Genomic DNA, 14,818 nt, shown 5'->3' with positions numbered 1-14,818 from the left:
TTAAGTTGAAGATAAAACACCTGCACTGCGAAAGCTCAAACCAAAAGGAAGTACTTCACCAAATATGTTGAGAAAACTCCAGGTTATACAGCGAGTATTGATACGTCTTGTCGTTAAGGCCGACAGAGAAAAATTGGGTCTGTTTACATGTATATGCGGTATCTGGCCAATAGTTGGCGCTAGTGGGCACACCCGCAACCTTCATAGCGATCGCTCGCGAGTTTTTGTGTTTTTCTGTCGAGCCGCCGGAGGCTCAGCTATTATATATTCACCGGCTAAGTTAAATATTTAAAATTTATAGTCACCAAAAAATTCTTAAAAAATGATAAGGAAAATGTACATGCCAATAAAACCTTATTTCAAAAGAATCTGTATTTGAACAAAAGATAGGACACTCCAGGTAACATTGACATTAAAAAAAAACAATTGCTACACTTATAGATAAATCATGACAATTGATGCAATGATGGTCTTATATCATTCAACCTAAGCTGTTTCAACCGTATTACACAAGGATCATAACAAAAAGATTGGCTCTGTTAGGCATACTATGACCTAGAAATAACGAAGCAAATTTGCTGCAACCACACTAAAAGGAAGTAAAGAAAATTCAAACGATGAATCTGCTCAGCCATCTCTGTATATAAAAAACCATGTACTGAATCCTCAATATTTTAGAATTACAAGAAAGCTCAGTGAAGTGCAGCAGCAGATTGCTTTAATCAATAAAATTACAATAGTTGACAGTATTTTTTTTTTCTTAGATTATATTCATGTAGCAAGACACTTATGCAAATTGTGGCTACATGAAACTTATGAGAATACTTAATTTGTGAATTACAAAATGTAAAAAATTTCATTACAGTAATTTTTCAAGATCAACCGTTCCCACAATTACATCTGCACCACAAAATATGAAAGCAACAATGCTCCAACTCTGGAACACCATATAAGCGTATATGTTCATCACCCTAAATTCAAAACGTAGCATGTGATTTCAGTTATAATAATTTCTATTAAAACATTCATTTAAACTGTTATCGCTACAATTAAAAATGATCAGTAAAAGGATTCTTAACAATTACAATTGTGAATCAATTCCTTAAGGTCAAAAATGCTCTTCACAAATAAAAATGTACCCTGATGCTTACAATGAAAAAGATCAACCTTTCAATAAATAACAATGACATAGCATAATTAATTAGCTAACAGTATCTATACACAAAGAACCATTTGACATGTTACCATAGGACGCAATGGCGAGAAGCAAAGTCCTCATTGCAGATTGGCATTCGCAGATGCACTGCTCATGTAGACACTTTGATTGGTAAGCTTTGGGTGGTGAGGATGATTACAGCTCAACAGAGATGGATTAGTGATTGTGGATGACAAGGCGGAATGAGTCATGTTGGATGAAGAATGAATCACTCAGAGGCTTAAGGACAAAGGTCTGGGAAAATCCATGAACTGGGTCTTCATCCATCTGAAATATAAAAACAAAAAAATTAGATATTACAACAAATGAAACTATTTTATACCAAGTAACAGACTTAATATAATACACTACCAAAGCTACATGATTATTAAAAGTTTTATGAAGGCCTTGCATTCAATTGCAGTACTAAGCAAGGACATTTCATTCCATAAAAGTTAAATCTAAAAGCTTCTGGAAATGAACATTAAAATAAATGGCACTAATAAGAATAGAATTATCTAAAAAATAAAGACCTTACAAAGACTGCAAAAAATTGAAATGAAGATCACAGTAAAATATACTAATACTTATTGAAATGGTCAGACAATGCTTTTCACCAGAATTTTAGCTTCCTACTCTCAAGCATAAAACTCTAAATAAAGTTAACTTTGTTATTTCAGGCACTATCTCATGTACAGTTTAAATAGAGCATCAACTAGAGATGAAAGTAGAAAATGACACAATAACAAAAAAACATAAAAAAGCACAAAAAGGGATGTATACTTTACATCAAGCTGCATACTTGCAGTACTGTACTGTGATTGTAAAAATATAAAAAAAGAGGAGTTTGATGAAAAGTTTACATATTGCATGCAGCCAAATAATAAAAGGTGAAAAAGGGGAAGGACAGATGAAAAAAAAATAGCGAGGATATAAGGATACATAAAAAAAGAAGAGTATTGAAGTGTGCTATTTTTTTTCTTTCCCAAGCAACCACACCTAAAAATCTGAGGGAAAAAAGTTAATGTACTGTAATTCCAAAAAGTTAGCACAAAGAAACAAAGTAATGTAAATATATAAAAAAAAGCTATAAAATTAATTGTCATAGTCGACTAATACTATGAAGATTTCGTGAACAGTAAATTTCATTAAATAAGTAAATTACAAATAACTATGGTAATGAGCTTCCTGCTATTTGTAAGTCTTGGAAGTACAAAATTTAATAGAATTGGAGACATATTTTACAAAAAATAATTGCAAACAAGAAAGTTTAAGTGACCCTTCTACTATTGACAGAGGGCAACGTGAAATGCCACAGTCCTAGCTTCCTTTGACTATGACGAGGAACTGATACTTTTGAGACATAAATGTATAAATTTCCTCTTTGAAAAATCTTTATGCTGCAACTCTAAAAGCAAAAGGGGTTATGACACAAGGGTGTATAAAAAACTAAATATTGGGAGGGATAAAAACAGAATGCATCAAAATTTAAGGTTAGCACCATGCATATTCACATGACTCAAAGCCCAAGAGCTAAAAGTCTTACAACTATGATGATGCCGAAGTGTAAGATTGAGACCATTGCCCTCTCAGGACTAGTTTCAGGCTTCTCCTCAAACGGCAATGTGGTGGAGAGCCAACCGAAACATGTCGTGCTGTACGAAGAAGCTGTCTCCGAGTGGTTTAAGCACAAACGTCTGATTAAACCCATGAGGGGGATCATCATCCATCTGACATAAGAGCCACATCATTATTCTAAATGAATGCTTTGCTTCTAACAGTGATGTTAGATCAATATGCAGAATAAAGCAATGTAAAGCTTCTCATAATTCAATGAAATATGACAAATTCAGAGAAAATTATTTTTCCCTAACTAATACAAACCTGGAGTTATTTATTTAGATTATCTTTCGGCAAAGCTGGAAGGTAACCATTAGACAAAGTGCGAGGTGGCAACCTTGACTAACTGCTTGAGCAAGTAGGATGGGGGGCTACCCAGCTACCTCTATATATACTCTTACAGCTGTGAGCTACATCACTTTTGATTGCAGGCAGGACTTCTAGGGGACAGGTGATGGTGGGCCACTTTATATAAATAACTCCAGGCTTGTATAGTTAGGGATAAATACAAATTATCTCGATATTTTGTCATTTGTTCCCATACTAACAAACCCTCCATTATTTATTAGGATGACTCATTCTTAGGTGGGTGGAAGTATTAAGTCTGGCATAGACCTTGACCCAGTTTTACCTAGTAGAGTATATGACTGTGGTCTAGGGAAAACTTAAACACCATACTAAAATATACAAATTGAGTATAATAGCGGCCAGTGCAATTCAGTGTAATAGAGTTTGTTGTCTTGTATAAATACCTTCTGAGTTTATACATACATACATATACCAAGGCATTTCCCCCAATTTTGGAGGTAGCCGACATCAAACACATGAAACAAAAAAGGGGACCTCTCCTCTCTACGTTCCTCCCAGCCTGACAAGGGACTCAACCGAGTTCGGCTGGTACTGCTAGGGTGCCACAGCCCACCCTCCCCCGTTATCCACCACAGATGAAGCTAAATCCCCTACTGCTGCTACCTCCGCGGTCAACCAAGGCACCGGAGGAAGCAGCAGAGCCTACCGGAACTGCGTCACAATCGCTCGCCATTCATTCCTATTTCTAACACGCTCTCTTGCCTCTCTCACATCTATCCTCCTATCACCCAGTGCTTCCTTCACTCCATCCATCCACCCAAACCTTGGCCTTCCTCTTGTACTTCTCCAATCAACTCTTGCATTCATCACCTTCTTTAGCAGACAGCCATTTTCCATTCTCTCAATATGGCCAAACCACCTCAACACATTCATATCCACTCTAGCTGCTAACTCATTTCTTACACCCGTTCTCACCCTCACTACTTTGTTCCTAACCCTATCTACTCAAGATACACCAGCCATACTCCTTAGACATTTCATCTCAAACACATTCAATTTGTCTCTCCGTCACTTTCATTCCACACAATTCCGATCCATACATCACAGTTGGTACAATCACTTTCTCATACAGAACTCTCTTTACATTCATGCCCAACCCTCTATTGTATACTACTCCCTTAACTGCCTCCAACACTTTGCATCCTTCATTCACTCTCTGATGTACATCCGCTTCCACTCCACCATTTGCTGCAACAACAGACCCCAAGTACTTAAACTGATCTATCTCCTCAAGTAACTCTCCATTCAACCTCGCACCACCTTCCTTTCTCGTACATCTCATAACCTTACTCTTACCCACATTAACTCTCTCAACTTCCTTCTTTCACACACCCTTCCGAATTCTGTCACTAATCGGTTTATATATAGGAAAAACAAAAAGTTTCCCATTGCTTACCTCGCGGAAAGCAATGGGGACGTTGACAGTAGTCAAACCTCTCGATACGAAAGAATCAGCTTACGAAATTTTCACTTTGCGAAAGATGAATAATTTTACGACTCGGATTACAAAAAATGTTTCGGACAACAAAAGGTGGTACGGAGCGAGAGCCCAACCGTATCCAAGACGGATTTTAAAATTTGTGTGCCATCAGCCCGTAAACTTGCTACCACCCTCCTGCGTTCCCATTGGTTATCTCCCTACTCGGATGCTAGTTACCACCATGAGATCCTGCTCTCCTATTGGTCGGAATCTACTGTACTGTATCCCATCATGCATCTACACATTGGCGTTCCTATGTCTTTACATTCCGGCAGCGGTATCGTATGCATTGACTTAGTGTTTATTTCGCTTTGGTAACAATTTTACAGTATGTACTGTTATCGTGTGTGATATTACGTTACATCACTAGGCATGGGTCCCAAGAAAGTTGCTGATGTCAATGGAAAGAGGATGATACTTTCCATGGAGATGAAGATGGAAATAATCAAGAAATACGAGGCTGGCATGCTAAAGAATATGACCAAAATCCGTCTACGATAGGAACGATCCTGAAGCAGAAGGAAGCTATCAACACAGCAACACCTTCTAGGAGTGCAACTGATTCTCCAGCAAGAGGAGCCACATCCATAATGAGATGGAGAGACTGCTGCTTGTCTGGATAAAGGACAAATAAATAGCTGGAGACAGTATCACCAAATCGATAATCTGCCAGAGAGCCAGCGCCATTTCGGTAATCTCGTGCTTGCTCAGGCCGAAGCCGACACAGAAGGAACATCAAAGCAGAAACCCCCAGGGTTCATGGCTTTTCGTGGGTGGTTCGAAAAATTTAAGAGATGCTCAGGCATTCGTTCAGTGGTGCCTCATGGGGAGGCTGCAAGCTCGGACACGAAAGCGGCCGAAGCCTTTGTTAAGACGTGCGACGAGTTGACTGTCCGGGAAGGTTACAGTCCCCCAGCAAGTCTTCAATTGCGACGAGACTGGGATTTTTTTTTTGGGGGGGGGGGAAAGCCCTCTTCAAATGTACATCACGGCAGAAGAAAAGAAGCTACCTGGGCATAAGCATATGAAGGACAGGCTTACCCTTGCACTCTGTGCAAATGCCAGTGGGGATTGCAAGGTGAAACCCCAGCTGGTGTATCTCTTCAATACTCCTCGAACCTTCAAAACGCACAAAGTCACTAAGGAAAATCTAAACGTGTTGTGGAGAGCTAATGGAACAGCCTAGTTAACAAGACAATTATTTATCGAGTGGATAAATATTTGTTTTGGCCAGACTGAAAAGGTATTTGGAAGAGAAGCGCCTCCCTATGAGATGCCTGCTGGTGCTGGACAATGCCCCTGCTCACCCTCCTTTCCTCCATGAAGATGTAGCAGAATATTCCTTCATCAAGATTCTCTATCTTCCACGGAACACCAAACCTCTCCTCCAGCCCATGGACCAGCAAGTGATTTTAAACTTCAAGAAGCTTTATACGAAATATCTCTTCAAGAGATGTTTCAAAATCATTGAGAGCACAAATCTCACCCTTCGTCAATTTTGGAAGGAGCATTTTGATATTGTCATATGCCTCAAAATGATTGATCAAGCTTGGCAGGAGGTTTCGAGGTGCACCTTGAACTCCGCTTGGAAGCTGTGGCCTGATGCCGTCTCCTCACGAGATTTCGAGGGCTTCCACGCAGACCAAACTGGAGATGATTCGGAAAATGTTGACGATCCTGAACCTATTGCTCAGTCTGAAGTTGCCGAAATCGTTACACTCGGGAAGTCCATGGGTCTGGAAGTTGATGAGGTCGACATTGATGACCTTATCGAGAAGCACCAGGAGGAACTTACGACGGATGACCTGAAGGACTTGGAGGCCATGCAAGTGAACATCGTTCAGGAGGAGTACGGCGGGAGGGAGGAAAATTACCCACAGACAACAGCAGAAATTAAGGAGGGTCTAGATGGCTACTTTAAAATGGTGGCTCTCGTAGAAGACACACACCCAGAAAAAATTCTCACAGGTCGTGCGCTTGAGTACTGTAATGAGGGTTGCCAGAGTCCTTTCAGGAAAATTTTAAGCAGCAGGCAGAAACATGCTTCTTTGGACGATTACTTTAGAAAGAGGCCTTCGGTAGAAGCAGACCAAGCGCCAGCTAAGAAACGAAAGAAAAGTGGCAGTGATGAAGAAAATACGTAGTGTAATTAAATTTAGAAAATACAAAATGTAAAGTAAAAAAAAAAAGAAGGAAAAAAATAAAATTCTATCTCAAGTTTATCGTAAAATTAAGTGTTATTATTTCCTGCCATTTGTAAGTGTGTTTCCTAAAATTAAGTGTTTACGTTTTCTGCCACTTGTAAACGTTTTCCACCGTTTTCATCCTCCTCTACCGCCCCGCACTTCGCTCTCGGACATCGCCACACTCCAAAGGTAAGGTTCCACATTTTTGTTACAGTATTTTTATTGTTTGCTCTAATTAAACTCCTCTTTTATAGATTATAAATGTTAATTTATTATTAAATGATCAAAATACAGTACTTTTCATACATTTAGTACTGTTTAGTGGTGCATATACATTTTACAATAATTTAATGTGGTGTTTTTCTAGGGTCTGGAAGGAATTAGGCTATTTACATGTGAAAGGTGACTCGCAACACGAAAAAATTACTTTACGAAAGCCCTTACCTAACCAATTAATTTTGTGTTGTGAGGCATTACTGTATATGAATTTATAACTTATACTGGGCTACACAAGGGAAATGATAATTACCTGCAGAGCTTGAAGCCAGCTTGCAGAGGGACCTGTGGTGCTGTACCCAATGGGGGGGAAGATGGAGAAAGAAACAGCCAGACATACCCTCATTCATCCCAGCCTTAACCTGGGTAACCAATGCTCTCAACCAACTGCTACTTGTCCATCAAGGAGCCTGAGGTATTCTTAAGCCACTTGTTGAACAGCCACCACAGGACCGATAGTGGACGTATTGAGTCTCCTGTAGGTCACGTCTTTTAAGTAATGGGCTGTGAAAGTAGTTTACCTCTTCCACAAGCCCGCTTCTAGTACTGTACTTGCAACACGGAGAAGTTACGTTTGAATGACAATGATGTACTAATTCCCCTAACATTATGGGCTCTAGGTCGACAAACCGGAGGAGGATCAGGAGCCAAGGCTGTTTCGATCACTTGGCCAGATCCAGGAGGAGACAGTGATCTTAGTGATCCTCCTTTTTACTCTCCCTGAGCTAACAGAGGTGTTAGTCGGGGCCGTGTTGCTGCAGAGCGTTTAAGATAGTATGTACAGTATCTCAAACTCCTCACTGGGCATAGTAAAAACTGATCTGGGTCATTGGTCACAGAACGGAGACTCACAATCTGAAAGAGCCTGAATCTATGGTCCAGTAGCCCCAAATTTTGAGTCTTAGCAATGAACTCAGGGGCGAAACTAAGTGTCACTTCTACCGATCACCTTGAATGGGCGATGTCATACTAGGGGCCATGAAGTTCACCGACTCTCTTTGCCGAGTCTAAAGGGATCAGGAATGCCGTCTTCAAAGTGAGGTTTCAGTCAGTTGCATGGGGTAATGGTTCGTAGGGAGGTCCTTTTAAGGATTTCAACACGCGAATCACATTCCAAGGAGGAGGCCTGATCTCTGACTGAGGGCAAGTGATCTCATAACTTCGTATGAGTAAAGAAAGCTCCAACGAAAAAGAAATGTCAACTCCTTTCAGCTTAAAGGCGAGGCTTAAGGTCGAGCGATAGCCTTTCACCACCCAGACAGAAATTAGCTTTTCCTACAGAAGGTATACAAGGAACTCCACTACTACTGGAATAGTGGCATTGAGTGGAGATATATTCCTTCCCTGACACCAACCTCAGAAGACTCTCCATTTAGCCTGGTAGACTGAGGTTGAAGACTTAAGCATGTAACCGGGCAATCACTACACTACTTGTCATGAGAAGCCCTTCTTAGAGAGGAGATACTGGGTCTATTATCATACCAAGGTATACCAGCCTTTGGGATGGTTGCTGTATTGACTTCTCGTGATTTATCAGGATCCCCAGATCCTGACAAAACTCGGGAAGCATGTCTCGGTGACAAAGAAGGGTCGTTTCCGAGTCTGCTAGGATTAGCCAGTCGTCCCGATATCTGAGGAGACAGATGCCATTCCTATGAGCCAAAGATGACACTAGGGCAAACACTCTGGTGAAAACCTGAGGAGCTGCCGCGAGACCAAAGCATAGAACCTTGAACTGGTATATATTTTCCGTGTATGAACCTTTCTTTTTTTATTTGCTTGATGTTGGCTATCCCCCCAAAATTGGGGAAAGTGCCTTGGTATAAGGATGGATGAACCTTAGGTACTTCCTTGAAGATGGATGGATTGGGATCTGGAACTATGCGTCCTTCAGATCCAATCTGAGCATTGAAGTCCCTAGGACGAACCGCTTGAATGACCGTGTCTGACGTCTCCATTCTGAACTCAGTCTGTTGCACAAACTTGTTCAAAGGAGAGAGATCGATGACAGGTCTCCATCCTCCAGTCCCCTTTTTCACCATAAAAATTTGGCTGTAGAAGCCTGGGGACCTGTCCCGCAACCTCGTGGAGAGCACCCTTCTGCAGCATGGTCTGGACTTCAGCCCAGCCCCTTTGCGGATCCCTTCGCATAGAAGCTTAGATGCACAGGATCCCGAATCAGAGGGACAGATTGAATGAGCGGGACGCAATACCCTACAATGATCAATTCGACTGTCCACGGTTCTGCCCCGTGAACCTGCCACCTCTACCAGAGGTGCTGTAACCATCCTTCCACAGGTGGTAGATGAAGAAGAATGCCATTCCTAGTGGGAGTGACCACCTTGGCCACTTCCCTTTCCTCTGAAAGACTTGGTTCTTTCTGGCCTTTGGATGGAAAAGGCCACTTAGACATCTTTGTAGGTCCTGAGGACCTAGAAGCAGAATGGTGAGAAGACGATGGTATTTGCTGAGTACGATGTGACTGGGAAGTTCTACTATAAGGCCTCAATGTCATGGCCCTCTCTATCTCCTTTGGGACGAATAGAGAAGAACCCTCAAGGGTGGTTCCTCAACTGGAAGACTTCCACCTTCGGCACTTGTTTGTGGAATTTCCCAAAAGCGGTATCCCCTCTCGAGTTGACAACAGGTAAGACTCCAAAGTCTTCCTGGACAACTCTTTCGAGAGATCATCGGAGCAAACCATAAAGCCGAATGATCCTAGCCATAGATTAAGCCACGCCGCAGCCTGCGTGGTGTACTTAGCACCTCTCTCTATGTTAAGAAGCTCAACTGTTGAGAGCTAGGCCCTCAGAGAGGCGAGGGTTTGAGTCGGGAGACCCTTCTACAGAAGGGTCAAGGGACATGGTGGAATGAAGTTCCCCTTCAATCTCATAATACTTCCTTTGTAAGACAGAAAGAAAGTGGAAGAGAATGAGAGGAGGAACCTGCCCTCAAGGAACTACAAGTTTCGGCTATCTGAGCAATTGTTTTGCTTCTTGAATATTTCATCGAGAACTATGTCCTTACCCTACTGGGTGATGGAACCAGGAGTAGACAGCCTATTAATGGCCGTCATACCATAATTTTGGTGCCCAGACCTGGGAAACACCAATGTTTAGCCATGGCATCGTCATCGACCAAGGGTCGAAAAGCTAAGTAGGGATGTGGAGAGCCTTGTCACGATTGTCATTGACCTGGCAACTCAGGTTGAGTCCCTGACACTTAAGTGGTGGTGCTGAAATGCGGAGCAGTCACCAGCATGCCACGTTGGCACTGGGGTCACAACCGCAGTGACCACCAGGAGAAGAGTGTCCAAAAGGGCGAAGCGATGGCGATGCTCGTCCTTTCACTCTGCTGGTGGTAGGAGTGCTGGTCCCCAGATGATCATCACCTGCAACCGGCGAGTTTCTGTAGGAAGAAACAAAGGATTGGAGGTTACAGCACGACGAGGTCCCAGGATGGCGAGTGGGGTCATCGTCATTAGGAGACCACCTCGTCACGCGTGGAAGGTCCAGGAGAAGGCGACAGATGTACTTTGCAGATCCAGAGCATGAGATGTTTATGGCTCTAGATAAGGGTCCTTCCTAGCACTGCGCCGAAGGAGACGCATAAGGTGTTCCTTCAAAGGGGGTCCCAAAATCCCTAAGGTTGGCCCCACCTGCAGAACATTTGAGAGGGAGAATGGCTCCCCGGCAGCTGTTGGCCACACCTGCAGAACATATGAAAGGGAGAATGGCTCCCCGGCGGCTTGAGGTGAAGTTGCTCCTCCAAGTGAAGCACCCACCCCCCCACCCCCCCGTACCCAGGGGTTGCCAAGGAGTTAGTCGGTCTGCCCTCCTACTCAATCGTCCCTCAGTAAAGCGCGAGCGAGAAGGACCTTTTGAAAGAGATTTAGTGTGTGAGACAAAGAAGACCACGCTTTCCTCGCCCCTGAGGGAGAAAGATCACGCTTAGCCTTCTTTTTACGCCGTTCAAATGTCCCCCATTAGGAGGCCGGCCACTCTCTACACTCTGCGTTGGGCAAACCCTGCTTGCAGCGATGCCCTCCGCAAGAAGGACACACAGAGTGCGGGTCGGTCTCCAATGATGACATGAAGGTACCGCACGGGACACCCTCGCGCTCTGGACAGGTTCTCATGAAGGTGAACGAAAACATGCACACTTGAAAAGAAAAAGAATATAAAAAAGTCCAATGACAGTCTAGGGAGAGAGAGATAAACATCCGATCTCTACCGAGCCCCAAAAAAAAGTGACATACATCACAGCTGTGAGAGTATATATAGAGGTGGATGGGTACCCCCAGCCACCTCAGGCCCACCCGCTCAAGCGGTTACGCAGGGTTACCACCTAGCACTTTAAGTCTAATGGCTTTCTTCCAGCTTCGCCAAAAGATAATTCAAATAAATAATTCATCTTGACCTTCAGTCACTAAATAAAACATTTAAATAACAAAAATGAAAAAAAAATATACCATAAAAATACCTGCAATATGAACAATTATTACCAAAAGAAATATAACTAAACATTTCTTCTACACATTAAAATCAATAATTTTCCAAGTTTCTACAAAAAGAACATGCTTTCAATTGTTGAGGGCATTATACATAATAGCAAATTAAACATTTCAAAATAAAATACAGTATAGGAAATTTTTCATACAGTTCAATGAAAATACAGTATTAACCATTTTGTTTGTCCTGACATTTTCCCAGACTCTAGCCCTCATAATTAAAAAATTGTCATGGGCAAGTACCAACCAATTCCAGTCTATCAACCCAATTCATTTGGGGAGGGGGAGGAGAAATTTTACATAAATATTGGTTTTGCATTAAAAAGCAATCCTTTATGAAAATCGTGTTTTTTTTTTCTTTTTGCCAACAAAACCATTATATACTGCAACTTATATTGCCCAAATATAAATCTATGTGGGGAGGAATCAATTGTCAAATATCCACTGATATCTAAAAGTAGTAAAATTGCTTGAGATTTTGGTTGATGCAAGCACCATATTCCATACTTAATAACTCCAAATGTTTAGAGTAAGTGGGATAAAGCATCCCCAACCATATCTGTTGGTGTAGACAATCATCCTTGAGAAGGGGGACAAGCCGAAGTAGGTGTGGGATGTGGATGAAGCAAGTTAGTTAATAACGTATATACCAAGAATTATTACAGTATACAGTACCTTTATATAGTGCGGTCGACTAACAACCTCATACCAAACCGCAGAATACTGAGAGCTGGTACGGGTAAATCTTCTAAAGGTGAAGGATTTATTGTAATATATATTGTATAAGATTAAAACATTCATGAATTTCATTGCATATATATATTACAGCAATTCTTTCTTCTTCCCCATCATTATATCTACATTAAGGGCTGGTTGCCTGATGCACCCTCTCCATTGCCTTCCATCAAAAGCCTCCTTTTTGATCAAACCTCCATTGTACATATCCTCATTCACTTTATATTGCCATCTAATGCTCTACCTCCCTCTTAATCATCTCCCCCTAATAGGTTCCTCCCAAGGCCTCCTCACTCCCTCCCCACCATCCATCCTTAATACGTGCCCCCACCATCTCAGTCGTGACACTCTTATCAACTCGGTAATATTTACTACACCTACCATTGTTCTTATTTCATCATTTTCTAAACAGATATTCCCAAAATCCACCCTAGTGTTCTCATCTCTCTTCTCTAGAGCATCAATTCCAGGGGAGGGACGAGAAGGTCTGTTCTTCTCCAGAGGTTCTTTTCTGTCACCCTTCAATGAAGAACAGTCAGTTGCTCCTGTCTATTAGGAACTAGATGTATCCGCAGAGCCGCCACTGAAGAGATCAAACCTTAAGGCAGTCGTTGGGCACTAGACGGACCAGGAATCTAAGTGACCTAAGAGACACAACCACTGCTGAAGTGGAAGCTCTATTAGTCTGAGGAATGGGCTTGCAAACTCTGGCAGTCTGCGTACTCTGTTGTGTGATGGAAATACTTTTTTCAATTTGGTGTCTATAATCATACCGAGGTATACCAGTCCATGAGAGGGGAGCAGGGATTACTTCTAAAGGTTTACCACGATCCCCAGATACTGACAAAACTCAAGCAGTCTGTCTCAACGCTGAAGAAGGGTAGAATCAACCAGTCATTGAGGTATCCTAGGAGACGAATGCCGATTCTGTAAGCCCATGATGAAACTAGAGCAAACACCCTTGTAAAGACCTGTGGTGCTGTGGAAAGACCAAAGCAGAGCACATTGAACTTGAACTGGTATTTCCTGCTCTCGTGTATGATCCGAAGAAACGTCCTTAAAGACGGATGGATTAGGATCTGGAAGTATGCATCTTTGAGATACAGAGTTCAAATGCAGTCCTGTGTCCTTACCGCTTGTATGACTGTGTCTGCCATCTCCATCCTCAACGAAATCTGAAGAACAAACTTGTTCAGAGCTGAAAGATCGATGGCTGGTCTCCAGCCTATAGACGCCTTTTTCACAAGAGTGGACTGAAGAAGCCTGAGGAACCGTCGAGGACCTCTTGGAGAGCGTCCTTCTCCAACTTGGCCTGGACTTCGGACCGTAGGGCAAGCTCCTTTGCGGACCTTTTCATATAGGAGCTCGGTGGAGCTGGATTCCAAGTCAATGAAAGGAGAGATTAATAAACGGGATGTGATATCCTGAGCAAATCCCAAAGACTGTCCAAGGATCGGGCCCGTACTGCAGCCACCTTTGCCAGCAGAGTTACAGACATCCCCCCACCATTGGCCAGGTGAGAGGATTATCCTCACTAGCATAAATGTCCTCTGCCACTTCCCTTACCACCTTTACCTCCTCTGGAGAGTTTAGAGCCATTTGAATCTTTGGCAGGAAAGGGCTGTTTATAACCCTTCTTAAAGAACCTTGCTCTCCTGCTGGTTGCAAGCTCGATGTATTGCGGCTGTTTCCTGGTAGATGGGAGTCCTTGGTGGACTTCATAGCTCGACCTCTCCCTGCTTAAACAGCTTGCCGTCAAGGGTGGGGTTCCTGAGCTTTGTGATCTCAGTTTTGAGGACCAGCCTATGGAACCTTTAAATTACAGTACCTTGCCTCCTAAGAACTCCGTTTGCCGAAAGGTTGGCAACCTGGTGTGAGGGGAATTCCAAGGTTTGAGTGCCCAACAAGAGAAAGGTCTCCATGACTTCTTTGTAGACTCCTTAGATCATTTCTCAGTTTTAACAAAGTGGCTTACTGATCCCAATCACAGATCATACCATGAAGGAGGTAAAATACTTGAAGCTAATACAGTAATGAAATTAAAAAATATACAGAAAATCTCTACCTATATACCAAGGCACTTCCCCCCATTTTGGGAGGTAGCCGACATCATAAAATTGAAAAAAAAAAAAAAAGAGGACCTTTCCTCTCTACTCCCAGCCTGATGAAGGACTCAACCAAGTTCTACTAGGGTGCCACAGCCCATCCTCCGCAATCATCTAAGGCGACCGGTGGAAGCAGCAGGGCCTACCGGAACTATGTCACAATCGCTCGCCATTCATTCCAATTTCTAGCATGCTCTCTTGCCTCTCTCACATCTATCCTCCTATCACCCAGAGCTTTCTTCACTCTATCCATCCACCCAAACCTTGGCCTTCTTCTTGTACTTCTCCCACCAACTCTTGCATTCATCACCTCCTTTAGCAGACAGCCATTTTCCATTCTCT

The 14,818-nt window shown here is 42.5% G+C and overlaps 1 protein-coding gene across 2 annotated transcripts in view; it reads right to left on the bottom strand.

The window, feature by feature from the left end:
• Positions 1–350: 350 nt before the first annotated feature.
• Positions 351–14,818, bottom strand: part of Ntf-2 (nuclear transport factor-2) — a 39,263-nt gene continuing 24,795 nt past the window's right edge. The window contains exons 4-5 of one of the 2 annotated variants that reach the window (XR_011046860.1): positions 2,742–2,925; positions 351–1,483 (exon numbers count right to left, since the gene is read on the bottom strand). Coding sequence is in view for 1 of the 2 variants with exons in the window: in XM_068389871.1 (XP_068245972.1) it covers positions 1,373–1,483 (111 nt within the window). In the remaining variant the exon portion in view is untranslated. The remainder of the gene's footprint in view (positions 1,484–2,741; positions 2,926–14,818) is intronic. The other variant, XM_068389871.1, reaches the window with a different exon arrangement.

Source organism: Palaemon carinicauda, chromosome 16, assembly GCF_036898095.1.
Source record: "Palaemon carinicauda isolate YSFRI2023 chromosome 16, ASM3689809v2, whole genome shotgun sequence".
In the NCBI taxonomy this organism is placed as follows: domain Eukaryota; kingdom Metazoa; phylum Arthropoda; class Malacostraca; order Decapoda; family Palaemonidae; genus Palaemon; species Palaemon carinicauda.
Note: the sequence above shows the minus strand (reverse complement) of the source record. Positions and strands in the feature narration are given on the sequence as shown.